The 17,167-nt window shown below is 61.8% G+C and overlaps 3 protein-coding genes across 4 annotated transcripts; 1 reads left to right on the forward strand and 2 right to left on the reverse strand.

Annotated features, from left to right (window-relative positions):
* Positions 1-150: 150 nt before the first annotated feature.
* CHLRE_12g516750v5 (uncharacterized protein) lies at positions 151-7,712 on the reverse strand. 2 transcript variants are annotated; one of them, XM_043068315.1, is made up of 14 exons: positions 7,042-7,712; positions 6,697-6,914; positions 6,341-6,579; positions 5,945-6,196; positions 5,701-5,769; positions 5,485-5,527; positions 5,334-5,391; positions 5,125-5,188; positions 4,848-4,962; positions 2,513-4,623; positions 1,779-2,380; positions 1,530-1,687; positions 1,367-1,404; positions 151-1,239 (listed from the first exon to the last, which is right to left on the reverse strand). In XM_043068315.1, the coding sequence occupies exons 1-14, from the start codon at positions 7,304-7,306 to the stop codon at positions 984-986; spliced, it is 4,488 nt and encodes a 1,495-aa protein (XP_042918410.1). In that variant the 5' UTR covers positions 7,307-7,712; the 3' UTR covers positions 151-983. The 2 variants fall into 2 exon arrangements, with proteins under 2 accessions (XP_042918410.1, XP_042918411.1); XM_043068316.1 differs by having other exon boundaries at positions 293-1,239.
* Positions 7,713-7,972: 260 nt separating this feature from the next.
* On the forward strand, positions 7,973-13,444 carry CHLRE_12g516800v5 (uncharacterized protein). The gene is made up of 11 exons (XM_001697036.2): positions 7,973-8,482; positions 8,610-8,827; positions 8,945-9,183; positions 9,332-9,568; positions 9,747-9,801; positions 10,342-10,398; positions 10,529-10,564; positions 10,705-10,785; positions 10,982-11,101; positions 11,266-13,172; positions 13,325-13,444. Exons 1-11 carry the CDS (start codon positions 8,239-8,241, stop codon positions 13,338-13,340), a joined length of 3,210 nt encoding a protein of 1,069 aa, XP_001697088.2. The 5' UTR covers positions 7,973-8,238; the 3' UTR covers positions 13,341-13,444.
* Positions 13,445-13,452: 8 nt separating this feature from the next.
* CHLRE_12g516851v5 (uncharacterized protein) lies at positions 13,453-16,402 on the reverse strand. Its single transcript, XM_043068317.1, has one exon. It carries the CDS (start codon positions 16,359-16,361, stop codon positions 16,140-16,142), a length of 222 nt encoding a protein of 73 aa, XP_042918412.1. The 5' UTR covers positions 16,362-16,402; the 3' UTR covers positions 13,453-16,139.
* Between the last annotated feature and the right edge of the window lie 765 nt (positions 16,403-17,167).

The raw sequence follows: 17,167 nt of genomic DNA on the forward strand, positions 1-17,167 counted from the left end.
TCCGAGCTTTCCATCCCCGCCTGTGAAGGGCACCGCCCTCGGTTGTGGATAACGTATCCGGATGGCGGAAGTCCCCCGCGGGGCCCGTCTTAGCGCGTCCGCTAGCTCAACTGCTCAAGAGGGTGTTCTCTCTTGAGCTCTCTGGTAGTACTCCGTGAGCGTTTACACAGTTGAAGAACGCCACTGCAAACAGACGCGAACTATCGCTGCCAGTGACCAGAAGTGCTTGTAATTTCTGAGGTCAGACGAGAGTCAAGTAAATCTGCCTGTGCGCTCAGTGGAGCAGTGAGTCACGCCGCAATCATTACAGCGGGGGCACGTACGGGTTGCGTAATCACGCAGTAGGGCGTGACACACTGTCCCCAAACACTACTGTCCAAACACGGTGCACGCCAGCATGTGCCTGACGAACCTTAGGCTTCAAGTTGGCAGCCCGAGTCAACGGTATTATGCACGAAGCACCCTTGCACAAAACGCTCTTGTGCGCGTCAACCTCTGATTGCGGAAAGAGTCACAGAAATCTGTCGTTGTCACGCCCCCTCCATCCACTTACTTCTTGCTTCGTTGCCCTGAAGGAACGCTGCCCCACGATGGCGTGACGCTTGACAGTATGTCAGTATCAACCTTAATGACATCGCCTCTACAACTGAACAAAAATGTCGGATCCAGAAGACCAGAACCCCTGCAAAAGAAGCATTCCTTTGTATCCCTTAAGCTGTAGGCACACGCAGCCACATTCAGACAAAAGACAAGATATAGATAAGAGAGCACGTGTAACGCCACTACTGTTCCGTGGTTGTGTTTCCACCAGCCTGTGTGCATGGCCCAAGGCTGAGCTCAAGCCAGCAACACACCAAAATAATGCCTACCCTTTGCATGCCATAATACTTCACATGATCCTGTTCTAGCTGGAACCTGCTGACGCGTTCCTCAGCGAAAGTTGAGTTCCATTCCGTGTAACGGCGCACAAAACCGCACGCCTACTATACATTGCTCATTACGGTTAGCTCGTCCCTAATCCTCTCCAGCGCTGCCACCACCACCCCCACGCTCGGCCGCGCCGCGCTGGAGGCGTGGAAGCACTCCCGTGCCAGGCATGCGTACCGCGGAGGCGTGTCGGGTCCGAACTCCAGCTCGCCCGTGTTGAGCGAGGGGTAGGTGCGCAGCCGCACGCCCATGCGCCAGGGCGGCCGCGTGCCGTTCTGCAGCTCCCACAGCATGATGCCCAGAGAGTACAGGCTGCACGGGCGGGGACAGGCAACGGGCACACGCCATGTTGATAAGTATGCATGAACCAGGTCAACCTTGCGCAGGCGGGGGCAGAAACCAGCCAACATGGATTGGGCCACGGCCGTGCTTCACTTACTCTGCGCTTTTGCCGACCTTGCCAGACAGCATCACTTCCTGTAATACAGTTACGAAAGCCCTCAGTGATCGCGCACAAGCGCCTCTGCAGGTCAAAGTGCTGCATCTCGTGCATTCCGTGCCGCCTTGCCAGCGACCCGTGTAGCGCTGTCTACGGTACTCACCGGCGCGCAGTAGTAGGGCGTGCCCTGGAACAAGTTGGACAGGTGCGACTGGCCCTCACCCACGCGCACCGACAGCCCGAAGTCCGACACCTTGAGGCAGAACCCCAGCGGAGTGCCGGGCGCGCGCACCAGCAGCACATTGTTGGGGTTCAGGTCGCCTGCGGGAGCAAGAAGAAGTGCGAGCCGTGGCAAAACAAATATGTCTATTCTCCCTACCAAAGCGCAGTGCCAGCTGGGGTCCTCACTCACCATGCACGATGTTCTTCTCGTGGATGTGCTGCAGCCCACGTGCGATCTGCAGCGCGGCCTCCACGTAGCGCAGGGCCGCCTGGAGCGAGCTTGCGGGCCGGCCGCCGGGCACGTCCGCAGGCACGTCCTCGAGGGCTGGGCGAAAAGGCTTGTTCGGCTTCACCCGCTCACAGCCCTCAAACATGCCAGGACCGAACGTGCCACCAGCCCGCCGGAGCATGCGCGATACACGCGCATCATCCTCGTCATCGTCGCTGCTGGTGCTGCTGCCCCGGATACCGTGACCAGCAGCCGAACGTTCTGGCTGCTGCTGCTGCTGCTGCTCCTTCGCGCCTCCTGCTTCTCCTGATGCTACTGCTGACGCTGCTGCTACGGATTTCCGGGACGCGCGCTGCTGCTCCAACATGCGTGAAGGCGGCCGCTTTATGTGTTGCTGTGGCGGCGTGAGGAAGAAGCCGCAGTCCACCAGGCTGCGCAGCGGGCCCGCGTCACAGAACTCCTGGATGATGAGCAGGCGCCAGCCGCCGCCCTGTTGTGACAGCTCCGGGGACAGGGACGCCAGCTCGTGCTGCACCTCGCGCAGCTCGTATGAGTAGGTGGTCCTGCAGAGCGAAGTGAAAGAGTGAGTGAGGCGTGTGTGGCACTCAGTGGCAAGAAGATAAGGGTCCTTGAGAGGAGGGTCAAGCCAGCATTCAGCAGCCCCAACCTGCTCCCCAGCTCCATCCCGCACTCACACAATGTTTGGGTGCGTCAGGTTTGAGCTGATAGCCGCCTCCATGAGCGGCCGCTGCTGGTGGCGAGCGTGGTCGTCGGGGCCAAACACCATGGACTTGATCGCCACGGACAGGCCGCGCCACGTGCCGCGATACACGGTGCCGTGCGCGCCCTTGCCAATCAGCCCGTGCACCTGCAACTGCTGGTCATTAAAGTTCCGCCCAAATGCCGCAATCATAGCGTGCATCTGATTCACAGTGCTGGCGCCGCGAGTGGTCCCCGGTGCCCCCGGCACTTGCCAGAGGGACACAGCGGACGACGCGTTGGACGACTCGACGGCGTTGGCTCCCGTACGAGCCACATCTCGGGAGCCGGATGAGGCTGAGGGCGGCGTATGCCTGGAATCCCCGGCGCCAGGGCCAGCAGTGATGGGCCCGCCGGTGCTGCTGCCTGTGCGCATGGTTGCACAAAGGGCGGCAGCACCTGCTGGGCCGTGCTGGCGGAGCGTGGTCGTGCTCGGGGCTGCATCGAAGCTGTCGGTAGGTGCCCGTGTGAGCTTGTCCCCGGAGCCGCCCACAGGTAGCCCGTCGCTACGGAGCGCTGAGGCCTCGGCTGCTGCCATGGCAGCCAAGGCCTTACTGGTCATGTTGGTGACAGCCCCCGTGGTCGTGTAGGGGGACCGCAGCTTCAGCAGCCCACTGCTAGCGCTACTGCTTGGATGGGAGCTGCGCCCCGCCGCCGACCCCACGCCCCCTTGCGCGCTCGACGCCGCCTCGGCTGGCGCCGCCAGGCCCGCCAACAGGCGCGGCAGTTCACCCGTGGGGCCGCCAGAGCAGCTCACTGTGGAGGTTGTGACGGAGGGCCCTGCGCCGCCTTTGAACATAATGGCTAGGGCCGTGACATCCGCGGCGCTGCTTCGTGCCCCGGGCCGCATCACCTGGCCGCTGTCCGTGAGCGCAGACAGCCGGTCCAGGCTGCAGCGAGATCGAGGCCCGTCACCAGCGATGGCGACGCCTGCTGCGATGGATGTATTTCCGTCAACATTGCCGTATGGGCCTGCGTCCGCGCCTGCTCCGTCCGTGGCCGCGCCCCGCTGCAGGTACTGAGCATAGGGGTCATCGCCAGCGCCGGCATCGCGGCCGCGCTTGAGCCGCCCGTGCTGCTGACGCCGCCGGCGAAGCACTAACAGGGCTGTCACACCTGCTGCGAGGAGAGCGCAGCAGCCGCCGACGACAGCCCCTACGATTGCGCCTACCGGGGCGCCGCCGCGGCCGCTGCTGCTGCTGCTGCCGGTATCGTACGGCACCCCCAGGGCTGTGAGGTTGGGCCCCGACCACTCGCCGTCCGCCGCCACCGGTGCCCGGAACACACAGTTTGTCAGCGTGTACAAGTCCGTGGTAACATACGCTATGCGCAGCAACAATACACTGCCGGTCGTGTTGACTGAGAGGTCGTTCGCGTTCATGAAGAAGCTGCGGGTAGCCTCCACAAGAGCTGTATCGAAGGTCAGCTTGCTGGCGTTGCCACCGGTGCCAGCGCTGCCCGTGCTGTTGGCTGTGGCGTTGGCGCCTGTGCCCCCTGCTGGCCCTGCGGCCACAACCGCCGCCAGCTGCGCCGCCGGCAGCAGCGCCTGCTGCAGCAGCTGCAGCTCCTCCGCGCTGACCACCAGCGTGCAGTTCTCCAGCCGTGTCTTGCTGGCGCCCGCGGCCAGCGACACGCCCCACAGCGGGCTGGACAGCACTGCCAGCGGGTCGCTGCGGCTGTAGCTGCCGCCGCGAGCCGCCAGTTCGGTTAGCACGAGCCGCCGCATCACCAGCCTTGCTCCAGCTGGCACACCCAGTGCCGCTGTTTGGCCGCCGAGACCCAGCCGCATGAAGCCCGTCGCATAGCCGCATTCAATCACGGTGCTGCCAGGGATGATAGCGGTCGCATTCCCAAACCCGGCTGCGCGGGCGGCCGCAGCGTCTGCGCTGCTGCCACCCATGCTGTTTGCGTTGTCGCCTGTTGTGGTGGCCTCCAGGGCGTTCGCCCACGCGACGGCGCCGCCCTCCCCGGTAGAGACGTTGCCCACCAGCAGCACCCAGCGCAGGCCGCTTCCATCAGGCGTGCTGTGGTGGGGGTCCATAGCTAGCTGCGCGGGGAAATCGCAGGCAGAAAAGACACACACACACACGTCGTAATTTGATCTAGCGTGGGTCGGCATTACTACTTGCTGAGGTGCATAGTTCTTCCTCGTTCTCGCTGCGCACAGGGACCGGGGGCTGCAAGGATTGGTACAGAGCAGGAGGGGGAGGCATAATCCGTGCGAACAAGCATGCTCAATCCGTGCACCAGAGCTCAGGACAGCTCGCTCACCAGCAGGTCGGGGGCGGAGTTGGCCTGGTTCACGGAGGTGAGCGGCACACTGGCGGATTGGAGCTGCTTAATGTCCAGGCTAACAGGCGGCAGCAGCGGGTAGCCCGGGCCCAAGCTGCGAGCATGCAATCGTAGGCAACACGTCCTTGTCAGACGCGCACGGTTCGGCCCCGCATTGGGGCAGGCGGCATCCTGGTCAAGCCATGCGATGTCACCACAATTTCCCCTTTGCCCAGTCCCCATGCTTGCGCCTTGCATGCACCGCATGCCCACCAACCTGTCGGTGACGTGCACTCGTTCAAAACTCGTGACAGCCGACTGCAGCGACCGGTAATAAACCCCTAATAGTGCGCACGCACACGGAACCAAACGTTACAGGCCAGGAGGAATGAATGCCACACGTCAGTATAGGTGAAGGCACAGGTCAGTATAGGTGAAGGCAACCTCTGCCTTCAGGTGCCTTCCCCTCGTCGCTCGTGCCCTCACCTGACGCATTCACGGCGTCAACCGTGACGTTGGTGACCTTAAGCCAGGCAGCTAGTGCCTGCAGACATGAGCAGAGGCACAACGTGGTTATCGGGCGTTCGCATCAGGCATGATTGCAGCCAGCGCCTAGCGGCAAGCACTGGAAACCCACCTGGGCCTCAGGCACCGGCGACACGAGGAACGTTATCCAGTAACTGCGGGTGATAATGAAGGGGCAGTGAGCCTCATGCGTCCGACCTGCATTCGGCAACTGGCGGTTCCGCTGGGAAGGGGGGCAACAGGCACCAACCGGGGGCACCAACCCTCTACTTCCCCACCCGTCCGGTAGCTGCGGGCCCCAGGGCGCACATGCACGAGTCAACCCCACCGGGTGTATGACAGCTCATCGGGCGGCATCACAAGAGTGCAGTCGTGGATAATGACTTGGCGTGTGGACCTGCGGCGTGGGCGCAAGTGAGCGCGAACGACACTTCAGCCGCAGCATGCAGACCGACGGGCCGTAGGCCGCTAACAGCAGCAGGAGGGCCTCCCTCACTCCACATCCGTGTGGAGCGGTCCAGCCTGCGACAATGCCCGCCCTCGCCATCAGCCCAGCCGACAGTACCACGTACCTCTTGAACGCCCACAAGCGGTCTGACAGCAGCCCGTAGGGGCTGTATGGCCGCCCCGCGGAGATGTAGCCGGGTGCGAGGTTAACGCACGAGAGGTTGCTGAGCGTCACCCACACGGTGGGCCCCACGTCCCACAGCCACGTCTGTAGCTGCAGATCCAGCACGGGCCGCCCAAGAAGCGCCGACCCCACCAAGCTGATGTTCGCGAGCAAGGGCGCAGGTACAGGCGCGGGTACGTGGGAAGGCGACGCACTGTGGTCGGAAGGAAGCAGGAAGGTATGCAAACTTGAGGACAGGCAATCGCAGATCCAGGGCGAGGACGACACAGCCTGACGTGGTGATAACGTGTGAGCAGGCATGCTGGCGTGCGACCGTGTTCCAAGCCCCCAAGCGCACCTGCGCTGCACCGTCACGTTGCTAGCGAGCACGATTGTGAGGTTGGCTCCCGCCGCCGCGGCAGCAGCCGCATGCACCGTGAACGCCTCCAGCAGCTCAGCAGCCGTCTGCACAGACACCAGACGGCAAGGCACAGCCACTGCCGCCGCGCCCGCCGACGTGGGGCAGGTGAGGTTCACGTTGTCCAGAGACGTGAAGCCGTCACGCCAGCGGCCGAAACGAACCACGCCTGGCTCCATCTGTGCGCAGGCGCACGGGAAAGTGGTGCTGGGGAAGGGGAGCGAGGAGCCGGCAGGGTTAAAGGGCCCCGCAATAAAGAGTCGGCGATCATGCACATTAGCACATTGTACACGCACCGTCAGGCTGCCTGCTGCGCGCAGCGACGTGCACAGATACTGTTGGTATGCCAGCACTGTGGCGCAGTCGGTGCTGAGGCTGACGCCGGCCATGCTGAGGCCCGACGCCGCAGACAAGTCCAGCGCCGTGGGCTGCAGGAACACACTCCCCACCGCCGCCGAGGGGGCCGCCACGGTGGCGTTGAGTGCCGTGAGGCAGGACAGGTTCACGGCGGTGCCTGTCGGGCGTGCGAGGGTGGACGAAGGCGTTGACGGCGGACCAGGTGTTCAGAGCTCTTTGGTAATGCGTTCTCAGTGGCAAGCCTGCCGCCCACTCCGGCCCGTCCCAAGTCGCTGCGCCCATACCTTGTGGCATCGCGAGCACGTCCGGCCGTCCCTTAAAGTCCCACGTGGCGGTGACCGGTGTAGCCAGGACGCCCTGGGCCACCTGGCCACCAGAGAGGGAGGACAGCGCCTGCACCCCAGTCGCCGCTCCGTCGGCCGCGCTGCATTCCCCGATCGCTGCAGCTGCTGCGCTCGTAATCAGCACTGCCGCCAGCAGCGTCAGAGCTTGCAAAGGCCGGAAGCGCACGCGCAATCGCCGAACGGGCCTGGCCTCAGTGACACGCATCGGTGCTGCGAGTGACGCCTCATCCAAATGCATACAGAGCGTTATCTGATTGGACGGTGTCGGAGTCAAGTTGCCAGGCGCTCATTTCGGCGCGTGCGACTTTTTGCTGGCTGTTATCGTTCTTACCACAATATTTAATGTTAATAATGTATAGGCTCTGAGAGTAATTATGTAATATAAGCGAAAGGCTTTCTGAGAGGCACCCTCGATCTCACAGCCCAGCGTGAACTTACTCATCTGTTCAGGGCTGTTCGTGGCGGGAAACCCATCCACCCTTGGACTCATCAATATGAGAGAGGGATACCTGACAGGTCGGCGTATACTATGTGCTGCTCAAGGGCCGCGTTTGGTCAGCTTAGAACCTTTCAACTGCCGAACGTCGGGGTGGGGTGGCTTGCAAGTAATCGGTATTCGGTAGTCGGTCGACAGCGAGTATGGAGAGAAATAATATGAGCCCTTTACTGGTGCGGGTGGACGCTGCGCACTGTGCGCCGATGGTGGTCACGGTCGGGGCGGGCTTGGAGCGTGGCTTGGAGGTTGCGGTAATACCGTGATGGCGGGTTGCATTGTGTGCGTGCGGCCACCAGACAGCGCCAGGCCCTCGCGTGCTCAGCGTCATGTGAAAAAAGGGCGCTAAAGACACTCTGCATATACCAGCTTATGATAACGAAGACTGGAAGCAACTCAGCAGCCCAATTGCGGGCTCAATGCGCTGGCTTCTGCTGGACTTGGAAGCAGCTTACACGCATTCCTATTGATCCCAATAGGCATTTTGGTTTACAACTTCCCAGGTTTACCTCAGCTGGTTGTCAGTTGAAAACTATCTTGGCGAGTCTTTGGCTTTAGGCAAGCTGCTGACAGCAGGGCGCTGTAAGTGGTCTGAGCAAACAATATTAAGGCAAATCCAGATGTAAAGTGACGCGGCTGCTGTAATGCTGGTTGGGCGCCGCGCGCGCAGCCGGCCTTTGCAAGCTCTGACGCTGCTGGCGGCAGTGCTGATTACGAGCGCAGCAGCTGCAGCGATCGGGGAATGCAGCGCGGCCGACGGAGCGGCGACTGGGGTGCAGGCGCTGTCCTCCCTCTCTGGTGGCCAGGTGGCCCAGGGCGTCCTGGCTACACCGGTCACCGCCACGTGGGACTTTAAGGGACGGCCGGACGTGCTCGCGATGCCACAAGGTATGGGCGCAGCGACTTGGGACGGGCCGGAGTGGGCGGCAGGCTTGCCACTGAGAACGCATTACCAAAGAGCTCTGAACACCTGGTCCGCCGTCAACGCCTTCGTCCACCCTCGCACGCCCGACAGGCACCGCCGTGAACCTGTCCTGCCTCACGGCACTCAACGCCACCGTGGCGGCCCCCTCGGCGGCGGTGGGGAGTGTGTTCCTGCAGCCCACGGCGCTGGACCTGTCTGCGGCGTCGGGCCTCAGCATGGCCGGCGTCAGCCTCAGCACCGACTGCGCCACAGTGCTGGCATACCAACAGTATCTGTGCACGTCACTGCGCGCAGCAGGCAGCCTGACGGTGCGTGTACAATGTGCTAATGTGCATGATCGCCGACTCTTTATTGCGGGGCCCTGCAACCCTGCCGGCCCCTCGCTCCCCTTCCCCAGCACCACTTTCCCGTGTGCCCGCGCACAGATGGAGCCAGGCGTGGTTCGTTTCGGCCGCTGGCGTGACGGCTTCACGTCTCTGGACAACGTGAACCTCACCTGCCCCACGTCGGCGGGCGCGGCGGCAGTGGCTGTGCCTTGCCATCTGGTGTCTGTGCAGACGGCTGCTGAGCTGCTGGAGGCGTTCACGGTGCATGCGGCTGCTGCCGCAGCGGCGGGAGCCAACCTCACAATCGTGCTCGCTAGCAACGTGACGGTGCGGCGCAGGTGCGCACGGATATCATAAATGCATGCTTGCTGCATGAAGGGGTGGCATGGCAGCGTGCACATGTGTGAAGAGTCTCCTGTTCTGGAAGCTGCAGCATACAGTGCTTCGTAACATCGGTTCGGCCCTTGCTGTTGCTCCCTTGCGCAGCTCATGGCCAGCAGCACCTGTGCTGGTGCCCACAAACATGAGCTTGGTGGGGTCGGCGCTGCTTGCGCGGCCGGTGCTAGACCTGGAAGCTATGACTAAAATGTGGGACCTGGTGCCGCCCAACCACATGACGATAGTGGCCGTCACGCTGGTGAACCTGGCGCCCGTTTACTTCAGCCCCGGAGTTATCTTCTCGCAGTTCGGGATGCTGTCGGAGCGCGTGTGGGCGTTCCAAAGGTGCGCGCACGGCCAGTTGCAGGGCTTTGCAGCTATGTCACTCGGATGTAAGTTGTGTAGAAAGTACAAGGACACTAACGGCATGGGTTTCGTGCCGTTGACAGCGTATGGTGATGATGTACTCATGTGATGCAAGCTTGCCTTGATAACAATTGCTGATTCACTGCGACCTGCGCAGGAGCCAGCGGCTGCTGCACCTGGTCAATGTGACGCTCGTGGTGCCGCCTGAGCAGGTTAGAGTGTAACCCCTGTGTGGTGTGTGTGTGTGTATGTGTGTGTGTGTGTGTGTGTGGGGGGGGGGGGGGGGTAACAACACCAGAGCCAGCAAGGACTGAGCAGAGCCTCACTCACAGAACCTCTAAGCGGTCTGCTATGTCGGTCGGTTATGTGAAAGCACAGAAAACAACTTGTTTCCCTGTCTGCAGCTGGAACTTATTCAAACTGGATCAGCAGAAGGTGCCCTGCTAGTGTGCCCCGTCCTTCGCCGCAGTCTGTTGCTCCAGACTTTGCAGATTCCTACCCCAAACCAACCCCATTCACACAAGCGTACACGTACTCATTGGGTCCCTCGGGCCCCTTCCCAGCCCGCATGATGGGCCATTGCTCGCAAGTTTGGAATGCCCGCGGCGTTCAGGGAAGCGGCCAGGGGGACAAATTGCCTCAGTGCACGCGCTTTGGTCGAATCTCCACAGCTTGTGACATTCTCTGTCACGCTACAAGCAACCCCGTGAACATTACAAAGCATTTTTTGTTACGTTGTTGCCGCTGCGCAGCTGGCATACACCAAGTACTGGGTCACGTTTCTGGTCAGCCCAGTCCCCGAGGCGCAGGTGGGTGGGCTACCGCACTGTTGGCAGTGAGTGGATGGCGGAGCGGGCCAGTGACGACGTGCGCACGGGGCAGTGCAGCCACCTGCACACGTGTAACTCGGATGCAATGCGTATCCAACATCATGTACAGGAAAAGGCGGCGTGGATCCGGGTCGGCGGCATGAAGGTGCGGGCGATAGCATGGGCGCTGGGCCACATGGCTTCGTGTATAATTGACTGCGGGGGTGCACCTGCGTCGCACGTGGCACAAGCCGCCTGCATGCCCCTCCTGCTCCTCCTGCTACTGCCCTCACTCGGCGCCCCCAGGTCGGGGGTGTGAACGCCACGGGTGTGTACTACGACAGCGCCACCGCCTACACGGTCACCTACCTCAACGTGCGCATCACGGTGAGTGAGTGCCCTGCACGCTGCGGCGACCAAGACGCCCTGCGCCGGCAGCGGCCCCTGTGTCAGACACACCCCGCCTGCCCCTGACACCGCTCGCACCCTGCCATGCTGTGGATGCCGCCACCCTTTTCTATTCAGCATCCTCGCACACACAAGCACACGCAGCAATGGTTCTGTTTCTTTGCAACACGCACAGGACACCATGGACGACCCCCGCTACCCGCTGGTGGCGCAGTACACGGGCGTGCGCAGCCTGCGTGCCGATAACGTGCCGCTGACGTCAGCAAACCCCGCCAACGGCACACGCGACCTGCTTGTGAGCAACAGGGGGAGGCCAGCGCGCTGTTGTAGATGCCAACACGTACAGCGTTAGGCATGGGAGACTCCTAGAAAGTCGGCCGGCATTGGGTGCGAGCGGACCGCAGCGCGCCCCTGCATGATGTAATTACTTGCTACGCGCGCTGCTTTCTCTCGTCGCAGGCTGCGCTGGACCCCTCCAACAGTAATCCTGATGATTCAGGCCGGCGTTGGGTGCTACTCGCCAACAATTTCTCTTTATCCGAAGCGGGCGGAAGCTGGCCCGGTGTCGGCGCCGCTGCATCTGGGGTGGCGGCTGGCAGCAACAGCAGCAAAATTAGTAGCACTGGGAGTAACGGCAGTACTGGCGACTTGGCGGCTTCGGCAGTCGTGCTTGCCGCCGACTTTGTGATCACGCGGGGCGGGGGACAGATGCCCATGCAGCTGGGCTTCGGCTGGCGTGTCAATGCGGTGGGTGTACCGTACGGGATCACCCTGGGCCTGCGGCAGCTGGTACTTACCGAGCTGGCGGCTCGCGGCGGCCGCTACAGCCGCAGCGACCCGCTGGCAGTGCTGTCCAGCCCGCTGTGGGGCGTGTCGCTGGCCGCGGGCGCCAGCAAGACACGGCTGGAGAACTGCACGCTGGTGGTCAGCGCGGAGGAGCTGCAGCTGCTGCAGCAGGCGCTACTGCCGGCGGCGCAGCTGGCGGCGGTTGGTGTGCCAGGGCCAGCAAGGGGGACAGGCGCCAACGGCACTGCCAACGGCACGGAGGGAAGCGGCGCGCCGCAGCGGCCATTCGATTCCGCTTTAGTGGCCGCGGCCCAGGCGTTCTTCACAGCTGGCGATGACCTGCAGACGGGCAACGCCACGGTCAGTCGGCTAGTCATAAACAGGGGCACTACAATGCGTTACGTTATGAATAACGTCACCTTCCGCGTCCCAGGCAGCGGCGAGCAGGCAAACGCAGGCCTCAGAGCCCTGGGCGTGCCTTACGATGACGGCAGCAGTAGCAGCGGTGGCGGCACGGATCCCTGGGTCATCGGCGTCGCGGTCGGATGTGCCGTGGGTGGAGCTCTGCTGCTGGTTGCCGCGGCTGCGGTGTTCGTGGGCCTGCGGCGGCGGCGACGCGGGCAGCAGCCAAGCGGCAAAGCTAAGCGCTTGGCTGTTGCCAAGCTTGCTGATGGCAATCAGCAGGGCGGGGACCGCGACGGCAGCTCTGTGGGAATGGCGACTGGCCAGCTGGAGTTTCCGCCGGGAGCGCCAGCAGGTGTGTCACACGGCGCCGCCGGCAGTGATGGCATCGCTCGGGAGCTGGCTACAAAAGCTGGCGAAATTTTGAGTGTCCAGAAGTGTATCAGCACTGTGGGCCTCACAAGCAGCACCCTGGAGACTTCAACCGCTACGGGTGCTATGGGCCCGTACACAGCTGCTAGCAGCGGGCCGGCAGCGCCTGCGCCTGCAGGTGGCCAGCCCACAATCTCGGTGGCGCTCAGTTCCGGCGGCACCATGAACACGCCCTACTCGAACGCCTCCGCTGCAGTGGCGCTGGCAGCCGCGGGCTTCGGGATACACGCGGACAGCTTTGACCAGGCGGCCACCACGTCGATGATTGGCGCCGTGCGTCAGCAACAGAGCGCCGCGGCGGCCCTCGCTGCAGCGGCGCTCGCAACCAGGAGCCCGTCTCCTAGCTATACGCAGTCGCAGAGGTCGGGCGTCCGCGATGCGGGTTCGGCCGGTGCGCAAAGCCAGGGCAGCGGGCCGGCCACAGGCTCGGGGGTCCGAGGCGGCGGTGATGCAGGGGCGGCTGCCTCGTCAACATCCGGGCTCATGTCTTCCATTGGGGGCACCTCCCTAGACCAGATGCGCGGCGTGATTGCGGCGTTGGGTCGAGACCTGGCCGATAACAAGCAGCTACATGTGCACGGGGTCATAGGTAAGGGCGCGCACGGCACCGTGTATCGCGGCACGTGGCGCGGCCTGTCCGTGGCGATCAAGTCCATGATGTTTGGCCCCGACGACCACGCCCGCCACCAGCAGCGGCCGCTTATGGAAGCGGCTATCAGCTCAAACCTGACGCACCCCAACATTGTGTGAGTGTGGGTGGCTGGTGGTATTGAGCTGGGGAGCAGGTTGGGGCTGCTGCATACGCAGCTTTGTTGGCGCGTCCATTCCGCGCAAGCCGCCATGGTCTTGCCACTGAGTGCCACACACGCCTCACTCACTCTTCCGCTTCGCTCTGCAGGACCACCTACTGTTGAGGTTTAGAGCATTCCCGGGCTGAGAGGAACGTTCTAGGGGCTCAAACTAGTGTCTCGACTATCGTGTCTCACGCACGTTGTTGCTAGTTACGGCTTCAGGTTACTGTATACGAGAGTCGTCACCTTACACATATACAGGGCTTATCACTATGATATTTCAAGCAAGCTATATGCGCACGCTGTGCGCATAAGTACTCCGGCGTATGGCCGTGTCACTGCATGGTGTTTGCCCTGTTGGCTGACCGGATACCCCGAACATCAACACTCCCACGCGGGCAGACAACTAGCAAACACATCCCTACTCGAGTAAGCTATCGTCCTGCTCACCATTCTTCGCACACGAGTAACTAACCCATGTTCACTACAGCCCATGGACTCATCAAGCAATGCAAAATACGTCTCGCTACGCACAGGCACTAGTCCACGAAGTTACCTATCAAAGCAACATGACCTATACTGCACACGCATACTGTTCGCACTGCCAAGATAACCGCAAGTCAGAGACCGGTCCCTCACACGCATACAACTGCCAAATACGTATCTGTTCTATTGCACGCATCGTCTTCCATCGCAGTCATGAACGCATGTCACGTTGTCATTGCTTGCGCTGTCCATCTAGCGCACACCCATGCCAATCCGGCACCGCACGAACCGATCCTCTGGCACCGCTTTGGTTAGGGCATCAGCCACCATGCGGCTTGTGGGACAGTAATGGAACTGCACCTCGCCGCGCTCCACACGCTGCCGTACAAAATGGTGCTGCACATCAATGTGCTTCGTGCGTATCGAGGAAATTGCATTCTTCATGCACGCGATCGCACCCTGATTATCACCCTGCATGCACATCGTGCCCACCTCTACGCCCATCTCCGACAGAATCTTGCGCAACCATAGCGCCTCCTTGGTCGCAAATGATGCCGCCATGTACTCTGCCTCCACGGTTGACACCGCCACCGTAGCCTGCAACCGACTAGCCCAGCTAACAGCTGTGCCGTTGTAGGTGAAGACAAAGCCAGTGGTTGACCGACGCTTGCTCAGGTCACCGGCGTAATCTGAATCACACCAGCCAATCACATCTCCTTGCCCACGCGTGTAGACTAGCCCTTGCGTCGCCGTCCCAACCAGGTAACGAAGGACTCCTGTCGCCAGGTTCCAATGTGCCGCAGTAGGCGCGGACATGAAACGCGCGAGGGCTCCCACGGCAAACATGATATCTGGCCGTGTCGCAATCGCCAGATACATCAAACCTCCGACTAGCTCCGCATACCTATTGCCCTTTGGCAACTCCTCACTCGCCGCTGCTGCCTTCTCCAAAACCGCCGATGGGGCTAGCCGTATGGATTTGGGCGCTGCGTGCGTCATGCCGAATTTCTCCAGCAGATCACGCATATATTCAAGCCGCACGGAATCCTGCCATCATGAGAGTGCCATGCCACCCCCATAGCATCATCGTAGTAGGGCCGCCAGGGTCGAATGGGTAGACACGCCCGTCATACAGCACACATGCGTGCCACCGACGCTCCCACGCCTTGCTAGCCTTGCGCACACCGCTGCACGCGCTTCCCTCATCATCCATTACCTTGATATGTGAGCTCACATCAGCCGTAGATGACTGTGCATACTCCATACCGTACCCAGACGAACTCAGCCCAGCTTCCGAATGTACGGAACCAGACTCCCACACACCATCGGACGCAGTGCTCCTGCACTCCTGCTCCTCACTGCAAGACTCTTCAGTCCCGCACGGCAACGAGACCTCACCGTCGTACATAGCATTCACATGCCACTTCACACCTGCTACTGAATCAATCTCGAAGATCGGGTTGGGCTCACACCAGCTCACAGTCTGTTCGCTGTAACGCTCGTTCTTGGTAGCCGTCACGCTCCAACTCACGTCAGCCACACCGTCACCAGCTGGACCCGCGCCGTCCGATGCCTTGCTGCTCGTACTCCCTGCCCTCCGGAAAGATGCTCTCTGCTTTCGCATGTCTACGCACTCGTTCCGGTTGGCAAAGAGATGTATGCCCGAAAGCCCAATAGCCCTCATCTCGTGTGCTCCCACGGTCTGTGTGGAACGAGGCTGGCTCCAGGCCTTTAACTGCTGCTGCGGAATGTCCTGCTGCTGCAGCCGCTCAAACTCTGCAATCAACTTCACGCTGATCGACATAGCCTCCACATGCTCTCTGGGGTCGAGGTTCAACACTCGATGTCCGTGGCATGTCCTGGCATGTCCATGTCCATCGACGGGACATCAGGCGAGCTGAAGCTCCATGTGGCCCAGTGTCCAAAGCGATATACGCCTCAGAACAAAGCCGAATCGCCCGTTGCGTCAGATAACGCAAACAAGGCTTAACTAATAATCGCGTCTCCCACGCGAATGAAGCTCGCGCGGCTTCTTGACTAGTATCGAGCGATATTCTAATCGCCAGATATTCTAATGCCTGCGGACTCTCTGTCGGCGGCGGCTAAAACAACTCGTTCAGCCCTACAAGATTCTCGCGACAGCGTGAGCGTCGGGGCTCATAACCTGTTGAGGTTTAGAGCATTCCCGGGCTGAGAGGAACGTTCTAGGGGCTCAAACTAGTGTCTCGACTATCGTGTCTCACGCACGTTGTTGCTAGTTACGGCTTCAGGTTACTGTATACGAGAGTCGTCACCTTACACATATACAGGGCTTATCACTATGATATTTCAAGCAAGCTATATGCGCACGCTGTGCGCATAAGTACTCCGGCGTATGGCCGTGTCACTGCATGGTGTTTGCCCTGTTGGCTGACCGGATACCCCGAACATCAACACCTACTCGTACGAGCTGCGCGAGGTGCAGCACGAGCTGGCGTCCCTGTCCCCGGAGCTGTCGCAGCAGGGCGGCGGCTGGCGCCTGCTCATCATCCAGGAGTTCTGTGACGCGGGCCCGCTGCGCAGCCTGGTGGACTGCGGCTTCTTCCTCACGCCGCCCAAGCAGGCGTCGCCGCCACCTGCTCCGGCACCCGCGCGCGCCAAGCTGAAGCTGCCAGGCATGTCATCACTGCTGCGCAAGGAGGCTTCCTCAGGCGCAAGTGCGCATGCCGACAACGCCCGCGGGCAAGCCTCGGTGACACCCAGCCGCGGCAGCAGCGGCAGCAGCGGCAAGGGGCGGGCCGTGGAGAGCGGAAGAACGTCCCCCGGAAGTGACCGGAGCAGCGGTGGCAACAAGGCAGGCGCTGAGGCCAGTCCGCAAGCTGGTGTCACTGTCCCTTCGGCGCCTGGCGATGCCCCCACGGATGCGACAGGGCACCACCAGCACGGCGGCACCCGGCCTATCCTTGAGGACATGCCTGCGGACATGTTGGGCGGCCGGCCCGCCAGCTCGCTCCAGGCGGCCCTGCGCTACGTGGAGGCCGCGCTGCAGATCGCACGTGGGCTGCAGCACATCCACGAGAAGAACATCGTGCACGGTGAGTAAGGCCGCAGCTGGCACTGCAGTTTGGTAGGGAGAATGGACTGTCATTTTGCCGCTGCTCGCACCTCTTTTTGCTCCCACAGGCGACCTGAACCCCAACAATGTGCTGCTGTTGCGCGCGCCCGGCACGCCGCTGGGGTTCTGCCTCAAGGTGTCGGACTTCGGGCTGTCGGTGCGCGTGGGTGAGGGCCAGTCGCACCTGTCCAACTTGTTCCAGGGCACGCCCTACTACTGCGCGCCGGTGAGTACCGAAGACAGCGCTACACGGGTCGCTGGCAAGGCGGCACGGAATGCACGAGATGCAGCACTTTGACCTGCAGAGGCGTTTGTGCGCGATCACTGAGGGCTTTCCTAACTGTGTTACAGGAGGTGATGCTGTCTGGCA

Source organism: Chlamydomonas reinhardtii, chromosome 12, assembly GCF_000002595.2.
Source record: "Chlamydomonas reinhardtii strain CC-503 cw92 mt+ chromosome 12, whole genome shotgun sequence".
NCBI classification, from domain to species: domain Eukaryota; kingdom Viridiplantae; phylum Chlorophyta; class Chlorophyceae; order Chlamydomonadales; family Chlamydomonadaceae; genus Chlamydomonas; species Chlamydomonas reinhardtii.